This window comes from Camelina sativa, chromosome 14, assembly GCF_030686135.1.
Source record: "Camelina sativa cultivar CO46 ecotype springtype chromosome 14, ASM3068613v1".
Classification (NCBI taxonomy): Eukaryota; Viridiplantae; Streptophyta; class Magnoliopsida; order Brassicales; family Brassicaceae; genus Camelina; species Camelina sativa.
This window is the reverse complement of record NC_141893.1, coordinates 4,031,262-4,054,977: the sequence shown is the minus strand read 5'-3', so window position 1 is coordinate 4,054,977 and position 23,716 is coordinate 4,031,262. Positions and strand designations below refer to the sequence as shown.

General features: G+C 39.1%; 8 protein-coding genes, 1 non-coding gene and 1 pseudogene across 14 annotated transcripts; 4 read left to right on the top strand and 6 right to left on the bottom strand.

Annotated features, from left to right (window-relative positions):
* Window positions 1-97: 97 nt before the first annotated feature.
* On the bottom strand, window positions 98-1,487 carry LOC147927811 (uncharacterized). The gene is made up of 3 exons (XM_087485516.1): window positions 1,067-1,487; window positions 791-973; window positions 98-625 (listed from the first exon to the last, which is right to left on the bottom strand). Exons 1-3 carry the CDS (start codon window positions 1,083-1,085, stop codon window positions 270-272), a joined length of 558 nt encoding a protein of 185 aa, XP_087341642.1. The 5' UTR covers window positions 1,086-1,487; the 3' UTR covers window positions 98-269.
* Window positions 1,488-1,558: 71 nt separating this feature from the next.
* Window positions 1,559-4,318, bottom strand: LOC104739635 (pentatricopeptide repeat-containing protein At1g10270). Its single transcript, XM_010460060.2, has one exon. The coding sequence runs from the start codon at window positions 4,316-4,318 to the stop codon at window positions 1,724-1,726; it is 2,595 nt and encodes an 864-aa protein (XP_010458362.1). The 3' UTR covers window positions 1,559-1,723.
* A 226-nt stretch (window positions 4,319-4,544) lies between these two features.
* Window positions 4,545-7,912, top strand: LOC104739633 (protein FAR1-RELATED SEQUENCE 11). Of its 4 annotated transcripts, none has more exons than XM_087485508.1 (5): window positions 4,587-4,725; window positions 4,806-5,214; window positions 5,322-6,313; window positions 6,454-6,897; window positions 7,147-7,912. In XM_087485508.1, exons 3-5 carry the CDS (start codon window positions 5,336-5,338, stop codon window positions 7,765-7,767), a joined length of 2,043 nt encoding a protein of 680 aa, XP_087341634.1. In that variant the 5' UTR covers window positions 4,587-4,725; window positions 4,806-5,214; window positions 5,322-5,335; the 3' UTR covers window positions 7,768-7,912. The 4 variants fall into 4 exon arrangements, with proteins under 4 accessions (XP_087341633.1, XP_087341634.1, XP_087341636.1 ...); XM_087485510.1 differs by having other exon boundaries at window positions 4,589-4,725; window positions 5,126-5,214; XM_087485511.1 differs by having other exon boundaries at window positions 4,698-4,961; window positions 5,126-5,214.
* An 851-nt stretch (window positions 7,913-8,763) lies between these two features.
* Window positions 8,764-9,984, bottom strand: LOC104739632 (SKP1-like protein 18). The gene has a single exon (XM_010460057.3). The coding sequence runs from the start codon at window positions 9,529-9,531 to the stop codon at window positions 8,941-8,943; it is 591 nt and encodes a 196-aa protein (XP_010458359.1). The 5' UTR covers window positions 9,532-9,984; the 3' UTR covers window positions 8,764-8,940.
* LOC104739630 (uncharacterized) lies at window positions 9,958-10,772 on the bottom strand. The gene is made up of 2 exons (XM_010460055.3): window positions 10,642-10,772; window positions 9,958-10,521 (listed from the first exon to the last, which is right to left on the bottom strand). Exon 2 carries the CDS (start codon window positions 10,485-10,487, stop codon window positions 10,161-10,163), a length of 327 nt encoding a protein of 108 aa, XP_010458357.1. The 5' UTR covers window positions 10,488-10,521; window positions 10,642-10,772; the 3' UTR covers window positions 9,958-10,160.
* A 762-nt stretch (window positions 10,773-11,534) lies between these two features.
* On the bottom strand, window positions 11,535-12,437 carry LOC104739631 (uncharacterized; annotated as a pseudogene).
* A 786-nt stretch (window positions 12,438-13,223) lies between these two features.
* Window positions 13,224-15,253, bottom strand: LOC104739629 (mitogen-activated protein kinase 1). 3 transcript variants are annotated; one of them, XM_087485512.1, is made up of 3 exons: window positions 15,056-15,253; window positions 14,264-14,700; window positions 13,224-14,192 (listed from the first exon to the last, which is right to left on the bottom strand). In XM_087485512.1, exons 2-3 carry the CDS (start codon window positions 14,684-14,686, stop codon window positions 13,503-13,505), a joined length of 1,113 nt encoding a protein of 370 aa, XP_087341638.1. In that variant the 5' UTR covers window positions 14,687-14,700; window positions 15,056-15,253; the 3' UTR covers window positions 13,224-13,502. The 3 variants fall into 3 exon arrangements, with proteins under 3 accessions (XP_087341638.1, XP_087341640.1, XP_087341639.1); XM_087485514.1 differs by having other exon boundaries at window positions 14,264-14,695; window positions 15,056-15,220; XM_087485513.1 differs by having other exon boundaries at window positions 15,029-15,188.
* Window positions 15,254-16,453: 1,200 nt separating this feature from the next.
* LOC104739628 (LIM domain-containing protein WLIM1) lies at window positions 16,454-18,201 on the top strand. The gene is made up of 5 exons (XM_010460053.3): window positions 16,454-17,041; window positions 17,246-17,342; window positions 17,457-17,500; window positions 17,600-17,689; window positions 17,832-18,201. The coding sequence occupies exons 1-5, from the start codon at window positions 16,907-16,909 to the stop codon at window positions 18,039-18,041; spliced, it is 576 nt and encodes a 191-aa protein (XP_010458355.1). The 5' UTR covers window positions 16,454-16,906; the 3' UTR covers window positions 18,042-18,201.
* A 716-nt stretch (window positions 18,202-18,917) lies between these two features.
* Window positions 18,918-18,999, top strand: TRNAS-AGA (transfer RNA serine (anticodon AGA)). Its single transcript has one exon. It is a non-coding gene; the product is annotated as a tRNA-Ser (tRNA).
* Window positions 19,000-20,356: 1,357 nt separating this feature from the next.
* Window positions 20,357-23,701, top strand: LOC104739627 (exocyst complex component EXO84C). The gene is made up of 7 exons (XM_010460052.2): window positions 20,357-20,691; window positions 20,856-20,950; window positions 21,054-22,071; window positions 22,156-22,662; window positions 22,752-22,940; window positions 23,114-23,250; window positions 23,333-23,701. The coding sequence occupies exons 1-7, from the start codon at window positions 20,596-20,598 to the stop codon at window positions 23,595-23,597; spliced, it is 2,307 nt and encodes a 768-aa protein (XP_010458354.2). The 5' UTR covers window positions 20,357-20,595; the 3' UTR covers window positions 23,598-23,701.
* The last annotated feature ends 15 nt before the right edge of the window (window positions 23,702-23,716 follow it).

The following is a 23,716-nucleotide window of genomic DNA, read 5'->3' as shown; positions in this document are numbered from 1 at the left end:
CCTATTATTTCTATCTTGAGTTTCTTAACCCGCATTTGCACATTTTAATCATGTAGTATGGAAGAGAAGACGTCAAAAAAAAAGACATTTTACTCACTCGGCAAAAAGATGTCAGCGCGGTTAGTGGTACTTAAAACCAATGTTCTGTACACAAAACAGAGTTTAAAGATGACGACAAAGATAACGAGAAGTACGTTTCATACACAAAGCCAAAAGTCTTTTGAAATCAAAAGAAGCAAAACATAATTGTCGATGGAGCCATACATGCATCAGATAGTTGTTTTCCTAAATATGTTGGCAGACGATTGTTTTACTCGAGCAAATAGGCCTTTTAATTCGGTACGGGGGATAGGTTCTCCTCCCTCAAGTAGGCTTGTCCAATACCATGCTAAATCTACCCTAGGAATTCCCAGTTTTTCTGGGCAGCAATCATCGGGCAGTACTAAGAAAATTTGGAAAGTTGTAGCATACAAATTTTGGAGAAAATCCACGAACTCCGTTTGTTGGTCGCAGTTCTTTGCGACTACCATCAAGGAAGGTCCAGGTTTTAAATTAGGCGAAGGGTTTTCCAGTGCCCAGAAAGCAGCGTCTACTAATATCTTAGAAAGTCTCCAATATTTATCGCCTGCAAATGCATATCAACAACAACGGAGGACATCTCTCTAGGTTTACATACACAATTTATTTTATAATTAAGAAAAAAAAATAATAATAAATAAATAAAGTGTTTTTTTTTTTTTTTTTGTCAATAAATAAAGTGTTTTTTAAAAAATGAAAAAGGAAATCTCACTATTCTGTACGAAGGTGAACCCGTCTTCATCCGGATAGGGATTCGTCTCACAGCCATAAGCCGTGATTGACAACTCACCAGTATAACCCTCTTCCCGCAGAACAGAACCAACAATATCACGAATACTGCGACCCTCAGGGACTGGGAAATCCACCAAGTCCCATAAGACGCGTATTTTAGCATCTGCATACACAAAATATCGGACAACGCATAAACAATTACGAAACTGAAGAAGAAAAAACGATCGGCGGCTAGTTAATTATATACAGATCTTACCGTTGGGACCTTTGTTCATGATTGGTTTCTACTACGCAGAGAGGGCTAGTATTCTTGGAAGACTTTGGATCCTAGTTTATCAACGGTTTTTATCGTCTAATACTAGGGCTAATATTTCTGAAGCGAACACCTTCAAACGTTTTTTTTAGTTGGAATAAAAAAAATAAAAAAAAAAATTTGGTTCACTAGGAGTCTAGGACGAGTGAACCCCTTTTTGGCTTTTTCACCTCCCTTCAATTGACCAATGAAAATTTGACGTATAATACTATACTTTAAATATAAAAAATACATCAAAATAAATAAAGAAACAGAACAAAATTAAAATTTCAAAGAATCAACTAATGTAAGCTTAAACGTCGGTGTTGACGCCAACATAAATTCTTCTCTTTTTGATCGAGTTACTGATTATGAATTCCATTTCTCTTTAGAAGCTATCGGACACTTGAAGATAAACCATACATACAAGTGATACAAGGACAACCCTCAACGATCAAGAAAAACGTAGTACTGTATTAGATTATGATGTTGATCCTTATATAAATAAACAAATACTAGAGTTTGCTAAAATTGCGACCACAAAGCAAAAAAAAAAAAAAAAAGGCAAATTAACTATGAGGAGAATGATGGTGCAGATCAGAAAGAAGCGAGTTTGTCCAACTAGTTCCCCAACTCCGCTACCTTCTTTTCATCTCTTTCTTGCAACTCATGGGAAGACCCTGACTCCTGTTCTTGACCCACAGAGTTTGACCACGATCTCTGCTGATTACCCACCTGTCCTGCTGCGGGATTTGACCACTGTGACTGCTGATGGCTAGCTGTCTGATTAGACCACTGTGACGGCTGCCCTGTCCACTGTTGCTGAACAGTTGTCTCATTACCCCACCCTTGTTGCTGGCCGGTTGTCTGATTTGCCCATGGTTGCTGCTGCGTAGGAGTTTGATTAGGCCATGATTGCTGACTGGCCCCTGGTTGCTGCTGGTTAGTCCATGATTGCTGATGATGACCAGTGTTTTGATTACCCCACTGTTGCTGCTGGCTCGGCGTCTGATTAGCCCATGGTTGTTGCTGGCCAGGCGCCTGATTACCCCATGGATGCTGATGACCTGAAGGACTTGACCAACCCTGATGCTGAGACCAAGATTGTTGCTGTTGATATCCCGGTGTTTGACTCGACCATGATGGTGGCTGTTGCCCTGCAGTCTGATTAGACCATGATTGCTGCTGCTGGTTAACCGAAGTGTTGGACCAAGACGTATTCTGGCCAAGATTAGCCTTGTAAGTTCCTCCTGCTGTTTGACCACCATTGGCCCAACCTGAATTAGGATTCCCCGCCCCTTGGCTCGTCCATGGTGTCCTGTCTCTAGGCTGCTGAGGAGCTGCAGGTGTGGTTCCATACACGGCTGATACACTAGGTGCAGTGTTACCAGATTGCCCTGGGTTTCTCACCGGCCGGGCAACCGAATTTAAAATCTTCTCAATCTCCTCACGACGCCCTGCTTTCTCAGAAATCTCAACGATGAATTCCCGCAGGACAGGAGTAACACCAACATTATGTCCAATCATCTGACCAATGATGTCCTTGGCTTGGTCAAGTGCACCACCATCACAAAGACCTCTAACCACCACATCATAAACCGACGGCTCCGGTTTCGGTTCCCTCTCTCCCATCTTAGTCAAGACTTCTGCAGATTCCGTAAGCTTACCATTCTTAATCAGCTCGCCAAAGACCCTCGTACCAAAATCAGCAACCACCCTTAGATTCACATCCACCATCCTGTTCAACATCTTGACAGCATCGTCGATTCTCTCTGCCTTGAGATAAGCATCAATCATTGCTCTATGGCTTGGAGCATCAGCAGGCAAACCTTTGGATACACCTTCGGAAAAGAACCTTTCAGCCTCTGTTAACATCCCTTGTTCACAGAATCTCGTTACTATGTTACAGTAACCTACATAATCCATCACAAACGGTTTGGAGTTGGGCTTACTTCCGACCTTCCTGAATGTATTAATAGCTTCGTCAAAGTCTCCCATCCTGAAACATTCATTGACCATTATACTAACAGTCTCCGAATTCACGGAAAGGATATTCGGAGGAGTGTGATTATCCAACATCTCATTGAACAAAGCCCAAGCTTCAGCCTTCTGACCATACTTAAGAAAAACTTCCAAAAGTACATTACCAGTAGGCGGATGCATTCTAAATTTCTTATCTAACAAAGACCTGTACGACTCAATGGCTTCCTTATCATTTCCTTTCTCGAACCAGTACTCCATAAAAGTCGCATTCACAATCCCATCATAAACAGTACACTTAGACTTCAACTCATCAAAGAACTCATTAGCCTTATCCAAATCACCAAGGTCCAAATATCCCTTAATGAGATTGCTGTACACAACCGAATCCGCAGCTTGACCTTTACTCAACATCTCCCGTAATAAACTCGCGGCATCTTCAATCCTTCCAGCTTGAACCAACCCTTTGGTCAAATGTCTATAAGTAACAGAGGATGGAGCAAAAGGAGCATGAGCTATTATGTGGCGGTACACTTCAAGAGCTTCATCCACATGCCCTTCGTCACAATGAGCGTTGATGATCTGATTGTAAGAGACTACATTGGGAACGATCTTAGACTGCTTGAAAAAGTGCTGGAACAGAGAAATCGAATCGCTGTAACGCTTGGCTCGGTACATAGCGGCGATGATGGCGTTACAGGTGAACACGGTGGGTCGCGTATTGGAAAACACAGACTGGCGAGCGAGGCGTGAAGCAGCGTCGAGATCCGATGCTCTGATCAGGGACTGGACTCTGTTGTGAAGGTTAAGCCTTGCCCCGACGAGTGCGGAGGTCGAATCGGGAAGCCGTGGCGCGTTAGGATCACGTCTTGGAGCAGGAGCCGAAGGATCTCTTCGTAGAGCGTGAAGTGGAGGTTCAATTCGGAGACGACGTTTGAGGCGGCGGCGTTCAGCTGCGGCTTCTTCGGCTGATGAGAAGCTCATGTTACGCCGCATCGGTGGATATGGAATCGGAGAGATATGATTCTGAGGAATCTGGAACTGAGAAGGATCATCATTGGCTGGAATTGGATTAGGGTTTGGGTATGGGTTCGTCTGATTGTTACCAGTGTCTTCATTTTCCGGGGAATTTGAGATGTTGTGGATTCGTTGGTGGAGAAACGAGATCGAAATAGGGCTACGAGTAGCGGTGGTCGTGGTGGTGGAAAGACGGCGGAGGAGGTGAGTGAGAGACATGGTGGAAGTAAAATGATTTAGTTAGGGTTTTAGAGGTAGAGGAAGACGAAACCAAAGACAATGTTTGGGGGGGGGGGGGGGACTTGGGAGTAGTAGACAGACACTAGACAAAGCTCTCTCGTCGCTTAAACCCTTGGATGTGAAGGAAATGGTGGTACTTATTAATAAATAAAAATTAAAATACAATGTCCCAAGTGAAAAAACAAATAATAACCTTAAACGACAGCGTTGTATTGTTTATATATTTAAGGGGCTTGTTTGGTAATACGTGTAATGTTATTCTAATAGAGAGAAGGCGTAAGATAACAAGATGCGCAGGAGAAAGGAATAGGATTATCGTCACCTCCCTGCGCAAATTAGGGCTTCTCCTTCGCAAGACTGTGTGTTCACTCCCTACCTTAAAATCAGTACTCTCTCTCTCTCTCTCTCTCTCTATCTTTTTGCAACTTGTCTGTTTCTATTCTCTTGACGCATTTGTATGAATTAGTCTTTGTTTTAAGAAGAAGATGAGCGAAATTTTGGTGAATTCAAGAACAGCGATTCTCCAGTTTCAAAATTTCTTCCTCGATTTATCGAACGCCCATCTTGTGATGACCGTTGTTCAGCATCCAAAAATGTGCTTAGCTCGGAAAATTCGAATTGAGTAGCTTCCAAATCTCTGATGAATATACATCAATAAAAATTCAATCTTTATACGAGACTTTTGAATTTTGAAGTCTTTCTAGCTTCCTACTCATAAATTAGAACTTGTTCGTGATTCCTATAAGTATTAATTTTGGTTGTTTTCCACATTCATCTTACGAGTAGAGATGCTTCCAGTTTGAGGATTTTTAAGCTGAGATGATGATTCTGTCAAGTCATGTAACTGCTGTGCTCCTCGAATGAATTCATTTTCAGTTATGTGATGAGATATTTTCCTGCTCCAAAGAGAGGTTTTTTTTTACACATTGCATCTTGGTACATACTCAATAAGATAACAGTGTTGTTGTTATGTGTTTGTCAGGCAAAGTGCTGAAAATGTCGGATGATGCTGGACAGATGTTGCTCATCTATGATGATCCCTCAGATCAGCGATCCCTGTCTTTGGACGATGCTAGTAGTTCTGAGGATTCTCCAGACGGGACTACCCTCTCTTTAGAAGCAGTTCACGATGCCATTCCATACAACGGACAGAGGTTCCTTACACATGATGCTGCTTACGAGTTCTACAGTACGTTTGCTAAGCGTTGCGGGTTCTCCATACGTCGTCACAGGACAGAAGGCAAAGACGGAGTTGGCAAAGGACTTACCAGGCGGTACTTTGTTTGCCACCGTGCTGGTAACACACCTGTCAAAACTCTTAGCGAAGGTAAACCACAGAGAAACAGAAGATCTTCTCGTTGCGGTTGTCAAGCATACTTGAGGATTAGTAAAATTACTGAGTTAGGTTCAACGGAATGGCTTGTTACGGGTTTTGCTAATCACCACAACCATGAACTCCTCGAGCCAAATCAAGTTCGTTTTCTTCCTGCATACAGGTCCATATCAGATGCAGATAAGAGCAGGATTTTGATGTTTTCAAAGACTCGAATTTCAGTTCAGCAGATGATGAAGCTCTTGGAGCTTGAGAAGTGTGTCGAGCCTGGCTTTTTGCCATTCACTGAAAAGGATGTCAGAAATTTGCTTCAGTCATTCAAGAAACTTGATCCTGATGATGAGAACATCGATTTCTTGAGGATGTGCCAAAGCATAAAGGAGAAAGACCCTAACTTTAAGTTCGAGTTTACTCTAGATGCAAATGATAAGTTGGAAAACATTGCCTGGTCATATGCTTCTTCCATTCAGTCGTTTGAAATCTTTGGACATGCTGTAGTTTTCGATACAACTCATCGCTTAAGTGCAGTTGAGATGCCACTTGGAATATGGGTTGGAGTTAATAACTATGGTGTGCCTTGCTTCTTTGGTTGTGTGCTTCTACGGGAGGAAAATTTGAGATCGTGGTCGTGGGCACTACAGGTAACAAAATGGCACACTAAGCTGATAAATTTCTTATTTTCTGTTTTAAATCCTTGGCAATTGTCTTGTGGGTAGGGCGAAGAAGCAAAACTATTTGTATTTGGCAATTGACATTCTTTTATTTTTGTCTCATATGCAAGGCATTCACAGGGTTCATGAATGGGAAGGCACCTCAAACGATGTTAACAGACCATAATATGTGTCTCAAAGAAGCCATAGCTGGAGAGATGCCAACAACTAAGCATGCACTCTGCATATGGATGGTTGTTGGAAAGTTTCCATCCTGGTTTAATGCTGGTCTTGGGGAGCGGTACAACGACTGGAAGGCTGAATTTTATCGCCTCTACCATCTAGAATCCGTTGAGGAGTTTGAGTTGGGTTGGAGAGACATGGTGAACTCTTTTGGACTGCACACAAACAGACACATAAACAACCTGTATGCCTCACGATCCATGTGGTCTTTACCATACCTGAGAAGTCATTTTTTAGCTGGAATGACTTTCACTGGCAGATCCAAAGCCATTAACGCCTTCATTCAGAGGTTCTTGAGCGCACAAACCCGGCTAGCTCACTTTGTAGAACAAGTGTGTTTTCTTCTCCTTCTGATAGTGTTTATTCATTGCTGGTCTGGATGAAATCTTCTGAATTGGAACTGAATTTGTTACTCATTTTAAGAAGAAGGCTATGGATAGTGAAGTGAGCTATTTCAAGCTCTTAGGCCTTCTGCATTAATGGTTCAAGCATTTATTTATGGGGGTTTATGCATTTTATTCCATGAAATTTAACTGTAACTGTACGTGTGTTGACTTTGCTAGTTATGGATGAATATGCAGGTGGCTGTTGCTGTGGATTTCAAAGACCAAGCTACAGAACAGCAAACAATGCAGCAGAATCTTCAAAACATCAGCCTAAAAACTGGCGCCCCAATGGAATCTCACGCAGCCTCGGTCCTAACTCCTTTCGCATTCTCCAAGCTCCAAGAACAGCTTGTGCTTGCAGCTCACTATGCATCGTTCCAGATGGATGACGGGTATCTGGTGAGGCACCACACAAAACTGGATGGAGGAAGAAAAGTCTATTGGGTTCCACAAGAAGGCATCATAAGCTGCAGTTGCCAACTGTTTGAGTTCTCTGGGTTCCTCTGCAGGCACGCACTCCGTGTTCTCTCTACCGGAAACTGTTTTCAGGTCCCCGATAGGTATCTTCCTCTTAGGTGGCGCAGGATCAGTACGTCGTTTAGCAAGACGTTCAGAAGTAATGCTGAGGATCATGGAGAAAGAGTTCAGCTTCTGCAGAATCTGGTTTCGACTCTGGTCTCCGAATCAGCTAAATCGAAGGAGAGGCTAGATATAGCAACTGAGCAAACCTCCATCCTCTTATCCCGCATCAGAGAGCAGCCAGTCTCTTCTTCACTTGCTCTCCGAGACATTTCTTCTGTGCAGAGGAATTTTTGATACCGCAATGCTATGCGTGTCTAACGATTTTTAGATAAAATTATTACTTTGTTAACCTAATCTTACAAGAAAACTTTTATCTTAGATACTCAATAAATATGTAGAACTAAAGAGAAATGAAAAACCAACCTTTTGTTCGACTGAAGACTTTATTTCTATGTTAAAGCGCACGACATATATCAGAAGAACAGTATCTTAATTAATTCAAGATGTATAAAAAGCAACTCTTTCATTGTCAAATTACAAGTTAGTTGATCTTTCATGGTTAGACGAAGAAAATACTTGTAATTTTGTTTAATTAGTACATTAACAAGGAAACGGAATAACATAGGGTTTTGTTCTCTTCGTCTTGCTAATCATAAACATAAACCGTGTTCTATTCTGATTTATTTGTTTGTATATATATATATATATACATATACTACCGGCTAACACGCCACAACTGCGAGCCTCAGATTTCTTTGCAGATTGACCCTCTCATCTTACGTATTTGTCCCTCTATGATCTTTAGCATGACTTGGCTTCTTAACAAAAAGATGCTTGTTAGTGGTAAAAATAACCAAGACAACAAAACCCGCCTTTAACGTTAGATCATGATGTTATTAATTGAATACTATTATACCATCTCCAAAAGAATTCAAACTGTGACAAACAAATAAATAGTTATAGAAGTCCCACCCAGTGTACCACCATACCATGTTGTCCAAATTTCTATAAGAAACAAAATTTTCCCGCTAATAAGATTTTCCAATATTTTCACACAAATCCCAAAAGCTTTAGAACCTCAACCAACACATCAACCTCATCTGACACATCATGTGATTCCATGCCATTGCCAACAGTCAACAAAATCACACACCTAATGGTCAGCAGAAAGACCATCACCAAAAACTCTAATGGACACGTGTCCATAATTCATTTGCCACTAGATAGAGATTTCAGAACGTTCTAGACAGAACCCGGTTTATAGCATTGAGAATTCAGAACCGGTTAGAGTAATATCAAGAACACTGAATTTTTTTCAATTAGGGTTTTTAACATCCAGAATCGATTCAGAACATTAAGAGTAGTACTAAACAAGGAAGATAACCTTGAGAACAAGTCAAATCACACGCTTCAGATGAAACAAAAGAGAAAAAAAAAAACCCTAACAATCTGCAATCTGCAATCTGCTTACTTATCGTCTTCATTAAAAGTCCAAGCGTTCTCCTTGCGAATCTCTTCTTCCTCCTCAGGTGTGAAATCGTTCTCGATGTGGAAGATGTCTCGAACTTCTTCTGGCGATTTGTCCTTGATGTAATCCGCAACCGCCTGGCTAGCGAAACCGAGAAGCCCTTCGTAGTTGAGAAAGTTCGCCGCCAGGATGAGTCTGAACACCGTCTCCAGATCTATCTTCTCCAAGAACTCTGCGTCCCACTCGTCCAGCTTCTTCTTCGCCTCCTCCTCTTCCTCTTCGTCAAGCTTAACACCGCCTTCTCCCACGTGCTTCTCTCCGTACTCGATTACCAAGTCCAGGATGTCTCCGGTCACGTTCTCAACCGGAATCGCTTTGCCGGCGCAGTCGTCCTCGATCATGTGCGCTACGATCAGAAACTGACGCGCCACCGCTTCGTCGATCTCGAACGACACGCCGTCGGAGCTGATCAGCGTGATTTTGTTGGAAGACATCGTAAGACTCGCCACCGCTTCCTCGATCTCGGAAGAAGAAGATTCGCCGGCGGATCTCTTGTTCGACACAACAACCGATTTCGAGGACGACGCCATTGTTAAAAGTTCTTTGTTGAGATGAATGTGAAGGAAACGGAGAGAGTGAGTGAGTCAGGGTTATTGAAGTAAAGATAGTGGGCCTGTCAATTTCTTAAAGCCCAAAAAACTGTACGGCTTTTACTCGACAAGTCCCCCACTCATCTAATTCTAGAACATTCGGGAGAGGAATAGAAATTTGGTGAACCAGTTTGGGATCATTGGTTTTCGATAATTTCGAAACCGGTTTGCAGAAAACCGTTCCTAGTGAAAATATCCAAGACGTTACTAACTAAAGAGTAAAGACAATAGCAGGAAAGAAAACAAAAAAAGAGTAAAGACAATAGAAAAAAAAAGGCGTCTTCGACTGATGATTTCAGATTTAAGTGTGTTAGCAACACTAAACAGAGGTTAACCATTAATTCACATCACATTCTTCGTATTAACTAGCTTAAGAGATTTCATCATTTCATTTCCATAATTTTTAGTCATAAAGTCTTTATAAACCGATCGACGTACATCATAAAACCCAAATCAAAGTTGTCCAAAGATTCGTTACATGAAATAAAACCGAAATCGTTACAAAGATTATTATTTTATTTTATTTAAGAAAAAAAACCAAACTCGGACCGGGTTTGACTCATCATCACTCAGTAGTCGTGGATGAAGGCAGCGAAAGCAATGAAAGCGACAGCAAACCCACAGAGAATAGAGAGAAGGTCGAGATGAACGAGAGACTCATGAGGATAGTTGGCGGCGCGTGCAAAAGCGTGTGCGACCTGAAACAAGACGTAGCCAACGGCGGGGTACGCGAGAGCGGTGGAGAAAGGCTTGCTCGGGTCTCTCTCGTAGTTACTCACAGTGCCGTGGAGGAAGTAGGAAAGCACGGCCATCATCGCGGTCCTTGGGATGTGTTCGAAGAACCTCTTGAATGCTTCTTGGTTTCTTCTGCATTCCTCCTCTTCTTCTCTGTTCATCTTCGATTATTCTCGAATCGTCTCAGTGAGAAAACTACAGAGTTGGAAACAAAACGGAGACAAAAAAAAAGTTTCAGTTAATCGGAAAGAAACGAAATGACAAAAAAAAAAAACAAAACAAAACATGAAGATGTGATTGAAGAGAGAAAATTACCGGCGGTGAGAGAACTAACAAGTCTGCAATATGAACCTAACCTAGTGACTGGCTTTTGTGTGTCTCTACTTTTGTTTTCGAAATATGCCACGTAATTGAAACCAGCTGGTCTTTTTTTTTTTGTCTCGGTTACGAACAAATTATGCTTTACCGTACGAATCAGCCTCTCTCTCTCTCTCTCGTACACTGTCACACCTACACGTTATTCATTTTTGGTCTTTGGTCAAATAAACTTGCTTTTCAAATTCAAAATCTTTGATTACTGTAGTATATCATTATTAGTTGGAAACACAATATTAATCAACGAATTAAAAACTGCATTTTACAGGTTTAACTAGATCATGATGATTTCTGTGAAGCATATCTATACAACAAATATGATCGATAGGGTCATGGTACAACAACATTATACAATTGTTGTCGTTACCTGTAATACCATTGTGTATGCATGCGGTTTAAGCATTCATCAATTTTTTTTTGTCATTTTTGGGACATGGACTCACATTAATGTTTTCTCATTCTATCCTTTGGGCTGGGTTTACACGGTTCAGATATGATAAACCTGCGTAGGGTAACCAATTTCCAAAATCTTGGGATAATATTTTTAAAAAAAAACAAAAAATTGCAATCTAAAACTTTTTAATATACTGTCCAGCGGTATCGTATCGTGCTATTTCCTTAAAGAAAACCAAGCGTGACAATATATAATAAACAAATAAATACTACAGGTTGTCCAATATACAAGAAACCCCAAAATCTCCAAAGCAAAAATAAAATCCCATTTACAGATCATCAAATTCGACGAAATTTATACAAGAGACACTGAACCACGACCAAGAAGAAAATGATATGTTTGAATAGTTACATAGCATTTGGAAGAGCGAGACGAAGAATTAAGTTATGTATCTAAACTAACAGCTATGAACAAACCAAAAAAGAAAGAACCAAACGAATCAAGGAAAAAAATGTTAGATGAAACGAATAAAAGAACTTTCACAAACCAAAAACTGAGTTTCAAAAATTTGTCACCGGGTTTTAGCAGGAGCTGCCAGATGCGTAAATCTGTCCTTAAGAACAGTTTGGTCACGAACAGCCGTCTTCTGGTTAAACGATGCTGCTCTGTTCTCGATATTCAGTTTCTTCTTTTTCTTCTTCGTCTCGTACGTTGATCCTCTGTTTCTGCTATGGTCCTTAATCATTGGAACCAAGTACCAAACGATACAAGTGCACATGATCGAGACGGTTCGTCCGAAAAACACCAAGAAGATAAGAACCAACACCACTGTCACGGGTAAGAAATGGTTCGGTCTCGAAATCTTCTTCAGATTCTCGTTCAATACACAGCTTTGTTTCTTCTCTGTTCCTGACTCTATTCTCTTGGTTTCTTTCTCTTCCTTTGTTTTTGATTCGGTCACGACTTTGAAATCGTCTTGAGCATTCTTCTTCTGACCTGCAGCTGCCCTCTTTGTCTTGATCATTACGGGGACGCACTCTCCGGAGCTAGTGAACATAAACCGAACAAGAGGCGGTCCATCAGAATCAAGCCTCTTCGCGTAAATGCTCTGTCTTTTCTCATCTAGCTCAGAGACAAGTGCAGAGAACTTTTCAAGTCCTTGGTTTGAATAAGGATTCTTGCTTTCTTTTTGCCTCCTTTCCTCGATCTCCTAGGTGACGACGAAAACGGACTCAACATATCTTCAATTCGATCCTCTGGTTTTACTACTAGTTCTTTATGTGTTTTAAGAGTTGTGAGAATTTGAGAGAGCTTGAAAGAATTTGGTTTATGGAGGAGTGGTTAGGCAAGATTTAGTATTTGGACAAGAGAGACGGCTTTATTGTTATCTTATATAATGTGACTTGTCTTCTTAAACTAATTGTGGATAGTATTATAAGATAAACAAATGGATTGGTGAATTTGACCAGATCTCATTAAATGTGATTAAATTGATCAGATCACGTATTGGGTATTTTTTAACAATTTTCTTTTGTCCTGGGGGACGAGAATACAAGATAAGTTTGCTACCAAATGAAATCGTCATCTCAGATGTATTTTGCTGATCTTTACTGATTGACTTTCTTGCGGAAGAAGCTAGAACTTTTTTTTCCATGATGGTGTATTTTTTTTGTTTTTTTTGGTTGATCATAAGTAATTGTTAATTAGCTTAGTTTTGACTTGGAAAAAAGAAAAGAAAAAGGTGATTCAACCATAAGCATCAAGTTGGGATATATTCATTGTAAATTTAAATTTCTGATGGGTTTACAAAATTTGGAAACAAAACGAGTTATTTATGAGAAGGAACGTTGACATAGAAGAAAAAGCTTTTAAGGCTTTAAACCAACAGAAGCAACATGGATCATGGTGTTGACAAAAAAAGAAGCATATCATGTGATAAATAAATAAGGATGGTACTATCGTTTTTATAGAACTTAATTAAGAAATTAAAACGTATTTTGTTTCCGATTTGGTAAGTTAGATTTGGTGCAAAGGCATATATGTATCAGAAGGCATGTGATCATCAAATATTCATATAAAAGAATACATAAACTATATGAGACTACAACTACTGTATATGAAAACTTGATTTCTCAAAAGCCTTGGATTGCATTATAGGGTTTAAAGTTCTGAACGAAACAAACAAACAGAAACAGAGCTCTCTCTCTCTCTATGTACATATGTTACAGACACTTAAAGCTTGCAATTAAAAAAACACACAGCTTCCGTGGCATCACTACTCGCTTGAACTGCAAGTTATTCTTCATCTTATTTTTCAATACTCTCTCTATAGACAACATGATGACAATTAGACATAAGTAGAAGAAGTTTTCTGTAAATTACCCTTCGTAGGTACATGACTTAGAGCTCAGAGCTCAGTGTTTAAGGTTGAAGCTTGTGGATGGTAATGAAGCATCTCATCCCACATCATTTCTCTTATCATCTCCTCTTTCAAATCTTCATCTACATCAAGATCGATAGGAACTTGAGCCGGAGGGTTTGCATTCGGGTCATATAGCGGCGCCATGTATGGATGCTGGAGCGCTTCAGTGACACTAATCCTCTTAGATGGGTCAAATACAAGCATTTTCTGAAGAAGGTCAATGGCCAAAACATTAGCACCCGGGTAAAGCCTGGATAAAGACATCCCGGGTGAGTACGGGAGTGATCTGATGTATCTTTTAGCTTTCGGGTTATCTATGAACTCAAGATCTTCTTCTCTTTGGCTTCCAAGAATATTGACAATGAGCTTAAGCTGGTTAAGACATTCAGTTCCTTGGAATATGGGTTTCCTACCAAGAAGCTCAGCGAAAATGCAACCAACAGACCAAACATCAATAGATGTTCCGTAATTGTCACAGCAGAGGAGAAGCTCAGGAGCTCGGTACCAACGAGTCACAACGTATTCAGTCATGAACTGACCCTTGGTGTTGCTCGTCCGCGCAAGCCCAAAATCACATATTTTCAAGTCGCAGTTTGCGTTGACAAGGAGATTACCAGGTTTCAAATCCCGGTGCAGGATGTTGGCTGAGTGAAGATACTTTAGCCCTCGAAGCAACTAACCAAAAAAGAACAAAATCTTATACAAAGCTAGAACCAACAACAGGTGAGTGGGATCAAACAACATACCTGGAACAAGAAGTATTGGCAGTGATCGTTACTTAGAATTTGAGAAGACTTGATGATCTGATGAAGATCAGTGTCCATCAGCTCATAAACAAGATAAACATCCTTAAAGTTCCTCTTATGAATTGGCATCATGACATCTTTCAAAGCAATGACGTTCTCATGTTGAAGATGGCGTAGAAGCTTGAGCTCCCGAAGAGTCCTCAACGCATCGATCCTATTCTCGTAGACATTGTGAATCTTCTTGATAGCGACTTTCTCGTTTGTATCAGTGTTAACAGAGGAGCAGACTACACCATAGGCTCCACGACCAATCGGTTTGATTGGCATGTATTTAGTATCGATCTCAAACAGAGTTTGCCACATTGAGAAGTAATGCTTCCCTTCATTCCTAATCCCGTTTGGTGGGTCAACCAAAGTCGCCATCTTTTAATACTTTCCTTCATCATCACAATTCACAAATCAAGAAATCAAACTGAGGCAAACACACACACACAATAATCTAACTTGTCATCAAACTTTCTATGGAATTTTTGTGTAGACAGGTTGATCTGTTAAAAGTGAAAAGTAAAAGATCAAAACTTTAGCTTGATTCCTCATGATCTTTAGGTTCTCTAAATTCAGACCTCATCTATGAATATAATTGCTCCTCATGTACGCATATTTTTACCTTTACCTATCTTCAAAAACCCCATATCTAAACTAACGAAGCTTCATCGATTTTGTGATAGGAACTTAAACGAACGGGATTAATGTGAAAAATATTACCAGAGAAAGGGGAGAAGGAATTCTAACCGGTGATAACAAGTCAGCGATGAACGGAAGATCGCCGGAGAGATGTGGCCGGAGAGAGAAAGGTTGAGAAGGTGGAAGAAGCAGGGGAAGTGAAAAGATTTGGTCAACGCTCGGACAGTTGACCCTCTCTACTAGTTTGTTACTAGGTAGGTGTGGTCTCTTATTATTTGGGCTTTTTCTTATGAGCCCATTTATATTACTAGGCAACAAAACAGATTCATGTCTCTATCATCAGTAAAATATCTGTATTGTCTTTTTGGTAAATTGATCACCTACTTAACTTAGTGAGCATCATTCGTTTCTGTCATTTGTGAAGATTTGTCCTTCTTAATTCCCTTTATAAAAACAGAAAATTAGGAAAAAAAAGATTTTAAAACAAAAATATATGTTCAAATATATTAAGTTATTTTTTCTTACAACTAAAATATTGCATCACCATCTTATTTTCTGTTTTTTTTTTGGCCTTTTTACTTCCACCAGTTTTATATTAAATTCCAAAATATTACGAAACAGTTTTGTGCTTTAACTTTACGTTTCAATCACCCTCTCTTTTTCATTTTCCTCCAGTCAGTCAGCAAACTAGCATCTTGAGAAAATGTGAGAAGAAAACAGATTTAAACGCTTTCGTTATTAAGTAACTGACAAAAACTAAATTAAAAAGCATGTTTGCATTAAGTAAGTATAAAAGAGAGGAGGCCCATGTAGATAGAAAGGGAAAGCCCATAAATCTAAGCAGTGGCAATAAATTTTTGTTTTTGAGTCTTATATTAGTAACAAATAAAAGTAAAGTTAGGTGTTTTGATTAAATAAAAGAAGATGTTAGGTTATCATTATGATCACTCATTCCCTTCAACCAATTATGTCAATATTACAGCTCATCATAAAGCCTTTATGGTAAAGCATGTTTCAGATATTTTTCATTTTTATATATACAGTATACAGACACTATTTAAAAAAAAGAAAAGTATATTAGAGATTTCCAACAAATTCACCACACAGCCATTACAGCTTTTTAATCATTATCTAAACCACAGACAAAGATTCTTTCCAGTTGGTTTTCCCTGTTCTATTTTCTTGCTCCTCAGCTTCTACCCATAAAGAGAGAGAGAGTGAAAATTAATTTTCACTCTTCTACTTTTTTCTTGCTCCTAAATTAGCTTAAAGAAATAGTATTGAGCATTGTCTTGAATTAGCTAATTTGCATGCATTCTCTAAAGCTAATTTGGATAAAGAACCACCAAGTTAATGTTGAAAGCATATCAAGAAGACAGATATTGACATCAAGTGGACAAATATTATAAAGAGACACACAAAAAAGCCGTTGGAACCTTTTTTTTTAATTAGTACAATTTTTTTTTTTAATATCTATTTATCTACTCATCGTTTTATCTTTGTTTTGTGGATTAGACAATGACAAAAACAAAAACTAGGATATTGTCAGAAAAGAAAACCCAAATATTAGATTTTAAATTAGCAAAAATTTCAAATTCTAGAGCTAGTAGTATATCTGCAAATAGATTGTTGAGTTGTTATATACATTATTTTACAATTAGTATTTGAAATGCCAACAAATTCTTACACAACTAACTAATTTTGAACATTATTTTTGCCACATTTTATTAGAAATTTGAATTCTTTTTCCAGCTTTAATTTCGTTACACTTTAAAAATGAGAAAAGAAGAGAAGAGACATGTTCATTTTTCAACATAGCCGGTCCCCATATTAAAAACCCAAGCAACAATAATTGACAATCTCTTTCTTTCATCTTCATCTTATTCCTCTTTTAGTTTATCTCTCCCTCAAGACGATTGAATCCTTTACTCTGATCTCTTACAAGAACACAGAGCAAGAATGGCGTTTGCAGGAACAACCCAGAAATGCATGGCTTGTGACAAAACCGTTTACCTTGTCGACAAGTTAACCGCTGATAACCGGGTTTACCACAAAGCCTGTTTCCGATGTCACCATTGCAAAGGAACTCTCAAGGTTTGTTCTTTTTGATTCTGGCTCCTTATACTTCTTACTGCATTTTTGTTATGATTTCTGATAAACCCTGAAGTAGTAGTAGATCTAGTTGATACATATAGATAAAAGAAGACCAATCAATTAAGTATAGATATCTTTGAGTTCTTGGAGATGATGAATCTGATTGGTCTAAAGATTTTTGATTGTTCTTTGTTGATGAAACAGCTTAGCAATTACAACTCCTTTGAAGGAGTTCTCTATTGCAGACCACATTTCGATCAAAACTTCAAGAGAACTGGTAGTCTTGAGAAGAGCTTCGAAGGTAAAAAAAAAAAAAAAAAAAAACAGATCAAAATGTTAAAAAAAACTTTGGGAGGGAGGGGTGATTTTAAATTTGGAGATTTCAAATTAAAGTTTTGATTCTTTATGTATATAGGGACACCAAAGATTGGAAAACCGGATAGGCCTTTGGAGGGAGAGGTAATTTTCAGACAGCATCACAAACAAACAAACAAAAACTTCATCTGTTCTTGATAATGTTTTTGAGGTTCTTGATCTGAGAGCTTTTTTACATTACAGAGACCTGCTGGGACCAAAGTGTCTAATATGTTTGGAGGAACACGAGAGAAATGCGTTGGCTGCGATAAAACCGTGTATCCAATTGAGAAGGTATTTAATCAAAATGAAGATTCTTAGATTGTTTACATAACAAATATGATCTGTTCTTAATCTATTGTCAAACACTAGAATCTTTGATAGTGCTGCATTGTTCCATAACTTGTGACTGCTTACTATGTGGACTTTGTTGAAGGTGTCGGTGAATGGGACATTGTACCACAAGAGCTGCTTCAAGTGTACACATGGAGGCTGCACGATAAGCCCGTCGAATTACATAGCTCACGAGGGTAAGCTTTATTGCAAGCATCATCATCTTCAGCTGATTAAGGAGAAAGGAAACTTGAGCCAGCTTGAAGGAGGAGGAGGAGATAATGCCGCTAAGGACAAAGTCGTCGCTGCTTAATTGAAACAACTCAATCTCTCCCCTGGATGATTTTGACCATCGAAGAATCAAAAGCGTCACTACTACTTCTCTCGATCAATAACATATATTGGTTTTGTTTCTTCTCACGGTTGTGTTTTTCCTATTTTGGTCTTTCATGTCTTTTTTTTTTTTGGGGATCTTTGTTCATTGGGTTTCTTGAGATGAAACAAGAGAAACAGAGAAATAATGGATGGTTTTGCTTATGAGAATATATGTATTACGTTCAAGTAGCAATTGATATAATTTAATTCTCGTGAAAAAAGTATGCTTTAGCTATCATTAGAATAGAGAGACATCATACATGAGAATGAGATAGCTTGACATGAGCCTTTCACTTGTAAACCAAGCATTAAGCTACAATCCATTATGCTAGCATCTGACTCATTCTCGGAGTCTGAGACATAAATCAAGATAGAAACATAGAATCATGTATAAGTAGGTTTTTTTTTTTTTGCTTTATCATCATCATCATCTTTGTGATCAATTTCCATTTTTTTCGTTGCAACCCAAGCTTAAGATAGATAAGGAAACAACCTAAACCTCGTTGGAAAAAAAAAGAAACAACCAAACTCAGTTGGAAAAAGGCCAAAATATATAACGTTCGAAAACATTTGGTATTTTTCTTTGGTAGAATGCATTGATTTTTTTCATATGATACTTCAATTGTTTTTCTGATTTATTAAACCAGTTGTTAAACGTAGCCATTTGTAATACATTTTTAAAAGATTTTAAGAGCTTGTCTGAATTGTTAGCAATTTATCCTAATACACAGAGTCTGGGGGTTGCAGTATTTCTTCTAAAGTCTCAGATATTAAAAAGAGATATAAAACATTTTAGTCAATAAGCAATCAATAAGTGGACGTGCCAGAGTGGTTATCGGGCATGACTAGAAATCATGTGGGCTTTGCCCGCGCAGGTTCGAATCCTGCCGTTCACGTTTTTTTGTCCTTCTTTAAATCATTAAAGACGGCCAGACGGCATTATTTGGCTGTTCGTGAACTGCATGCACTTTTTGGCCCATCTCCATACACATCAAGCTACACCTATATTTGAAATCATTTTTTTGTCAACTTATATATGCAAATAATTGTGTATAGTAGTTTTGCCTATTTATTATATTTAGACTAATGCGTACATATGCATCAAAATTATACTAATGTGTGATGTCAGAGACGTATGGGTAAACTTGTGTATTCATTCTACAATTAATTTGAAATGTGCTAAACATTATGCGTAAATTCGGTTATAACGTATTTGTGTTTGAAAATAAGGTACATACAAGACAAATGAAATCAATATACTAATTCATAAAGTAGGAGGTTATATATATATAGCCAAGCGATTCCTATAATGATGTTATCATTCCAACTATACAATAATCAAAACTTAGGTGAATATACACACATCAAATCATATTTTTCGAATTAAACTCTATATTTATAAGTACGTCCACCAGTCAGCCAGTCACCACCATATCTAAAAATACAATTTCCAATAACACAACGAAGCCAACAAAATACCAGTCTATACACACGATTTATGCTTAGTCCAAAAAATTACGAGTTCGATCAAACATCTAAAGCGAAAGTTCCCTTTTCATGGGAGCTGACGCCTGGAGTTTCAAGAAGGCACAACAAAACTGAAGATCAGCTACAATGGAAACTTACGCCGCCTCCATGTTCTCATGTTGAGTATCGTGAGGAAATGTTGCAAAGTCCTCTTTTTGTTTGTCCTTTTACGCCTTCTAATATGGTTAGGACTTCGAGGTCCAATTTTTCAAGTTTCAGGAAGAGAGAAGACGACCCTTTTCTCGAAGCTTATAGAAAATGTTTGGAGCGTAGCCCGCTTCGTGTCTCTTCGTTGGGAAGACACGTTCGAGGTGATCAAGATTACGGGAAGAGCAAGAAAAAGTCTCTGCTTTTATGGTTGTGGAGTAAGTACTCTTGCAAACTTGGTACCGATAGCTGGACTAGAGTATCTCGATTCCTTAAACCAAAATCTAATAAGAGAAACGATTCCACCGAGTAAACATGTTTTGTTTGATCTTCGTCAACTTATGGAAGTTTCATTAAATGATATGTAAATGGCAATATACAAGTCAAAATGTCAAATCTTGATGTGAGGGGGGTTTAACCGTTTAATCAATGTTCAACAAATATAATACTACGCTCTCGTTGTATAAATTTTTTGTTGTTGTTCTGAATGTATATTTCATTCGAATATCATCATAGTGTTTGAAGAACATATTTCATCTTGTTGTCACTAAATAATGTTAGACCATTTGGTGTATTACCGTTTCTTATAGTTGAGAAATAAAAATTTCACGTTTAGCAAACACCGTGCCGTCTTTTATTTGAAGAATTGGACTACATGCCGTTTGTTATAAAAAAATAAAAATGAAGTCTTGAGAGAGGAGTTGAGGAGTCCAAAAGCATCACTATCTTTGCTTCTTCGGCAACCGTGTCTGAGACAGTGAGAGAGACTCCGAGGAAGACTGAGGGGAAAGAAAGAAATAGAAAGAGCGAAGAAGACAATGGAGAGCAGCGAGGAAGACGACGAGTACCCATATATCGAAAGCATCATTCCTCAGTCGAAGATCGATTCCGTTCACCAGTCTCTCACCGAAAAGGTCTTTTTATTTCTTCTTTCTGTCGCTTATTTCAATTGGGTTCTCTCCGATTTCTCCGATTGATCTAGATTAGGACTCAGTTACCCTCGAATTTAACGCATTGGCTTGAAAGTAGTTGAACCTAAGACTGTTTCATCATGATTTGGTTATGTTAAACAATGCAGGGAATTAGAAAACTGTGCTGTGAGCTTTTGGATTTAAAGGATGCTGTGGAAAATATGTGCGGTGATATGCGTACTAAGTACCTTGCTTTCTTACGGTAATATTACCTAACTTCTCTTTGTTATTTGGTTTGCTTAGTTTCTTCGTATCAGCTTAATGTTTGGTGTAAGATTCATATCTTTATGTTTGGATTTGTGTAGGATATCTGAAGAAGCGGTGGAGATGGAGCACGAGTTGGTTGAGCTACAGAAACATATATCTTCGCAGGGGATTCTTGTGCAGGATCTGATGGCTGGAGTTTGCCGTGAGATGGATGATTGGAATCGATCTGCTGGTGATGCAGATGACGCTCAAGACAAAGAGGATCCTTTGCCTGATGAAGTAACTGATCCAAAGTCTGAGTTTTTGGAGAAAATTGATCTTCTTTTGGCTGAACATCAAGTGGATGAGGCACTGGAGGCGATGGAAGCTGAGGAAAGAAACTGTCCAGATCTTAAAGGATCAGTCGAAATGTCCTCTTACAAGTCTGCTTTTATGGAAAGAAAGGCGGTTCTTGAGGATCAGCTTCTTAAAATTGCTAAACAACCTTCGGTTAGTGTAGCTGAATTGAAGCATGTATTGACGGGGTTGATCAGACTAGGAAAAGGACCGTCAGCTCACCAATTGCTTCTTAAGTTTTATGCCACAAGACTCCGCAGAAGAATCGAGGCTTTTCTTCCTTCATGTTCAAGCTGTCCACACACTTTCCCTGCTACTCTGTCTAAGCTTGTTTTCTCTAACATCTCAGTGGCTGCAAAAGAATCCACTGCCATGTTTGGTGATGATGGTAATCCCGCATATTCCAACAAAGTTGTCCAATGGGCAGAGAGGGAAGTTGAGTATTTGGTACGGTTGGTTAAAGAAAACGCTTCTCCTTCCGAAACAGCTTCTGCATTGCGTGCAGCCAGTGTTTGCCTTCAAGACTGTCTTAACTATTGCAAAGTGTTGGAACCACAAGGCTTATTTTTGTCTAAGCTGTTTTTAGTGCTGTTCCGGCCTTATGTTGAAGAAGTCTTGGAGTTGAATTTTAGACGGGCTCAAAGGGTTATCTTTGACATGACTGAAACTGATGAGGGCTTGGAATCATCCTCTGACTTTTTGGCAATATTATCTGAATTCGCTATCGCTTCAGATACTACGATGACTGATTGTAGCATTCGGTTCATGCAAATTGTGCAAGTAAGTTAATTTTTGAACTCTGATTTTACCATTTTCTTTGATTCTAGACGCATATACTTATAGTAGCTTTGTTTGTTCTTGCAGGACATACTTGATCAGTTAACACACCTAGTTGTGTTACACTTTGGTGAAAGTGTATTAACAAGGATATTGCAACTATATGATAAATACATCGACTTTCTGATCAAAGCCTTGCCTGGCCATTCAGATGAGGATGGTCTCCCTGCGCTCCAAGATAATACCGTACTCGCTAGAGCTGAGACAGATTCTGAGCAGCTTGCTCTTCTTGGAGCGGCGTTTACAATACTTGATGAACTTTTACCAAAATCACTTGTTAAAGTCTGGGAACTCCAGATTGAAAATGGTGGAGGAGAAGGTGAGAGTAGTGCTGCTCTAAACAGTAGCGCTGCACCAGAACTGAAAGAATGGAAACGCCACATGGTTCAAGCATTTGACAAACTCAGAAACTACTTCTGTCTGCAGTTTGTCTTGAGCTTCATCTACTCCAGGGAAGGACTAACACGATTAGACGCGCTCATTTATTTAACCGAAATACCAGATGACTCGAATCTGCCCTCTTTACCGTTTCAGGTTTCGTCTTCTTCTTTGATCTAGTTTTGTAGTCCCGGTTTATAAGTTTTAGCACGCAGAATCAACGGTATCCCTTCTTTCTTATGCAGGCATTGCTTTCTAAGCTACAACAGTTGGCCGTAATTGCGGGGGATGTTCTGCTCGGTAAAGAAAAGCTGCAAAAGATTCTACTAGCGAGATTAACGGAGACGGTTGTAATCTGGCTATCAAACGAGCAGGAGTTTTGGAGTGCATTCGAGGACGAGTCAAATCCACTTCAGCCATCTGGGTTGCGACAGGTAGAGTATAACACACTCTCTTTCCAGTCTTATGTACCTAAGCTATTCTCCGAGGTCAAGGCTCAGCGGTCAAAGATTGAACCTTTAGAATGGGAAACAATGAATATAATTGAAACTTGATGTTGAAGTTCATTCGGGTTAAAAGTTGAGGAAGTGATTGTTATGTGTTGCAGTTGATCCTAGACATGAACTTCACAGTTGAGATCGCGCGGTTTGCGGGGTATCCATATAAAGTAGTTCAGAACCATGCATCAGTGGTGATCAATCGAGCCATCAACATATTCTCCGAAAGAGGCATCAACCCACAAAGGTAATGAAAAAAACACTGTATAATCTCTCCAACTGAAATCGAATTTCAACTTAAAAAGAGTGTCTCTTGTCTCTATCATCAGTTCACTACCGAAAACAGAGTGGTTCACGGAGGCAGCCAAGTCAGCAATCAACAGGCTACTGACGGGGTCTGAGGATGCTTCAGAACCGGAAGAATATGAGTGTGAAGAAGACGATAATCACATCGTCCTCCCTGAGATAGATGAAGAAGAAGACTCAGATTCCGTAGAAACATCTTCGCTTTCCACAATGGACTCGTTCGAGTCATTCGCATCTGCGAGCATGGCTGACCTAGAGAGTCCTTCCTTCACCGATTCTGAGTCTTGACCACTTTTGTATTTTGTTGTTGTAGTAGTAGTACCAGCGGAGTAATAACATATATAAAAACTTTAACTAAAAATCAGATAATTTATCCGGTTTAGATTGGTTTAGTGGAAGGCTGTCTA

Bases quoted from the DNA above. Each gene is read 5' to 3' on its own strand.
- LOC147927811 (XM_087485516.1), bottom strand. The intron at 626-790 runs GTGAGATTTCCT...ATGCATTTGCAG, and splicing joins GTTCACCTTCGTACAGAATA to GCGATAAATATTGGAGACTT.
- LOC104739635 (XM_010460060.2), bottom strand. From the start codon at position 4,318: ATGTCTCTCACTCACCTCCTCCGCCGTCTTTCCACCACCACGACCACC.
- LOC104739633 (XM_087485507.1), top strand. From the start codon at position 5,336: ATGTCGGATGATGCTGGACAGATGTTGCTCATCTATGATGATCCCTCA. The intron at 6,314-6,453 runs GTAACAAAATGG...CTCATATGCAAG, and splicing joins CGTGGTCGTGGGCACTACAG to GCATTCACAGGGTTCATGAA. The intron at 6,898-7,146 runs GTGTGTTTTCTT...ATGAATATGCAG, and splicing joins TAGCTCACTTTGTAGAACAA to GTGGCTGTTGCTGTGGATTT.
- LOC104739632 (XM_010460057.3), bottom strand. From the start codon at position 9,531: ATGGCGTCGTCCTCGAAATCGGTTGTTGTGTCGAACAAGAGATCCGCC.
- LOC104739630 (XM_010460055.3), bottom strand. From the start codon at position 10,487: ATGAACAGAGAAGAAGAGGAGGAATGCAGAAGAAACCAAGAAGCATTC.
- LOC104739629 (XM_087485512.1), bottom strand. From the start codon at position 14,686: ATGGCGACTTTGGTTGACCCACCAAACGGGATTAGGAATGAAGGGAAG. The intron at 14,193-14,263 runs GTATGTTGTTTG...TTTTTTGGTTAG, and splicing joins GCCAATACTTCTTGTTCCAG to TTGCTTCGAGGGCTAAAGTA.
- LOC104739628 (XM_010460053.3), top strand. From the start codon at position 16,907: ATGGCGTTTGCAGGAACAACCCAGAAATGCATGGCTTGTGACAAAACC. The intron at 17,042-17,245 runs GTTTGTTCTTTT...TTGATGAAACAG, and splicing joins ATTGCAAAGGAACTCTCAAG to CTTAGCAATTACAACTCCTT. The intron at 17,501-17,599 runs GTAATTTTCAGA...TTTACATTACAG, and splicing joins ATAGGCCTTTGGAGGGAGAG to AGACCTGCTGGGACCAAAGT.
- LOC104739627 (XM_010460052.2), top strand. From the start codon at position 20,596: ATGGAGAGCAGCGAGGAAGACGACGAGTACCCATATATCGAAAGCATC. The intron at 20,692-20,855 runs GTCTTTTTATTT...TAAACAATGCAG, and splicing joins ACCAGTCTCTCACCGAAAAG to GGAATTAGAAAACTGTGCTG. The intron at 22,941-23,113 runs GTAGAGTATAAC...TATGTGTTGCAG, and splicing joins AGCCATCTGGGTTGCGACAG to TTGATCCTAGACATGAACTT.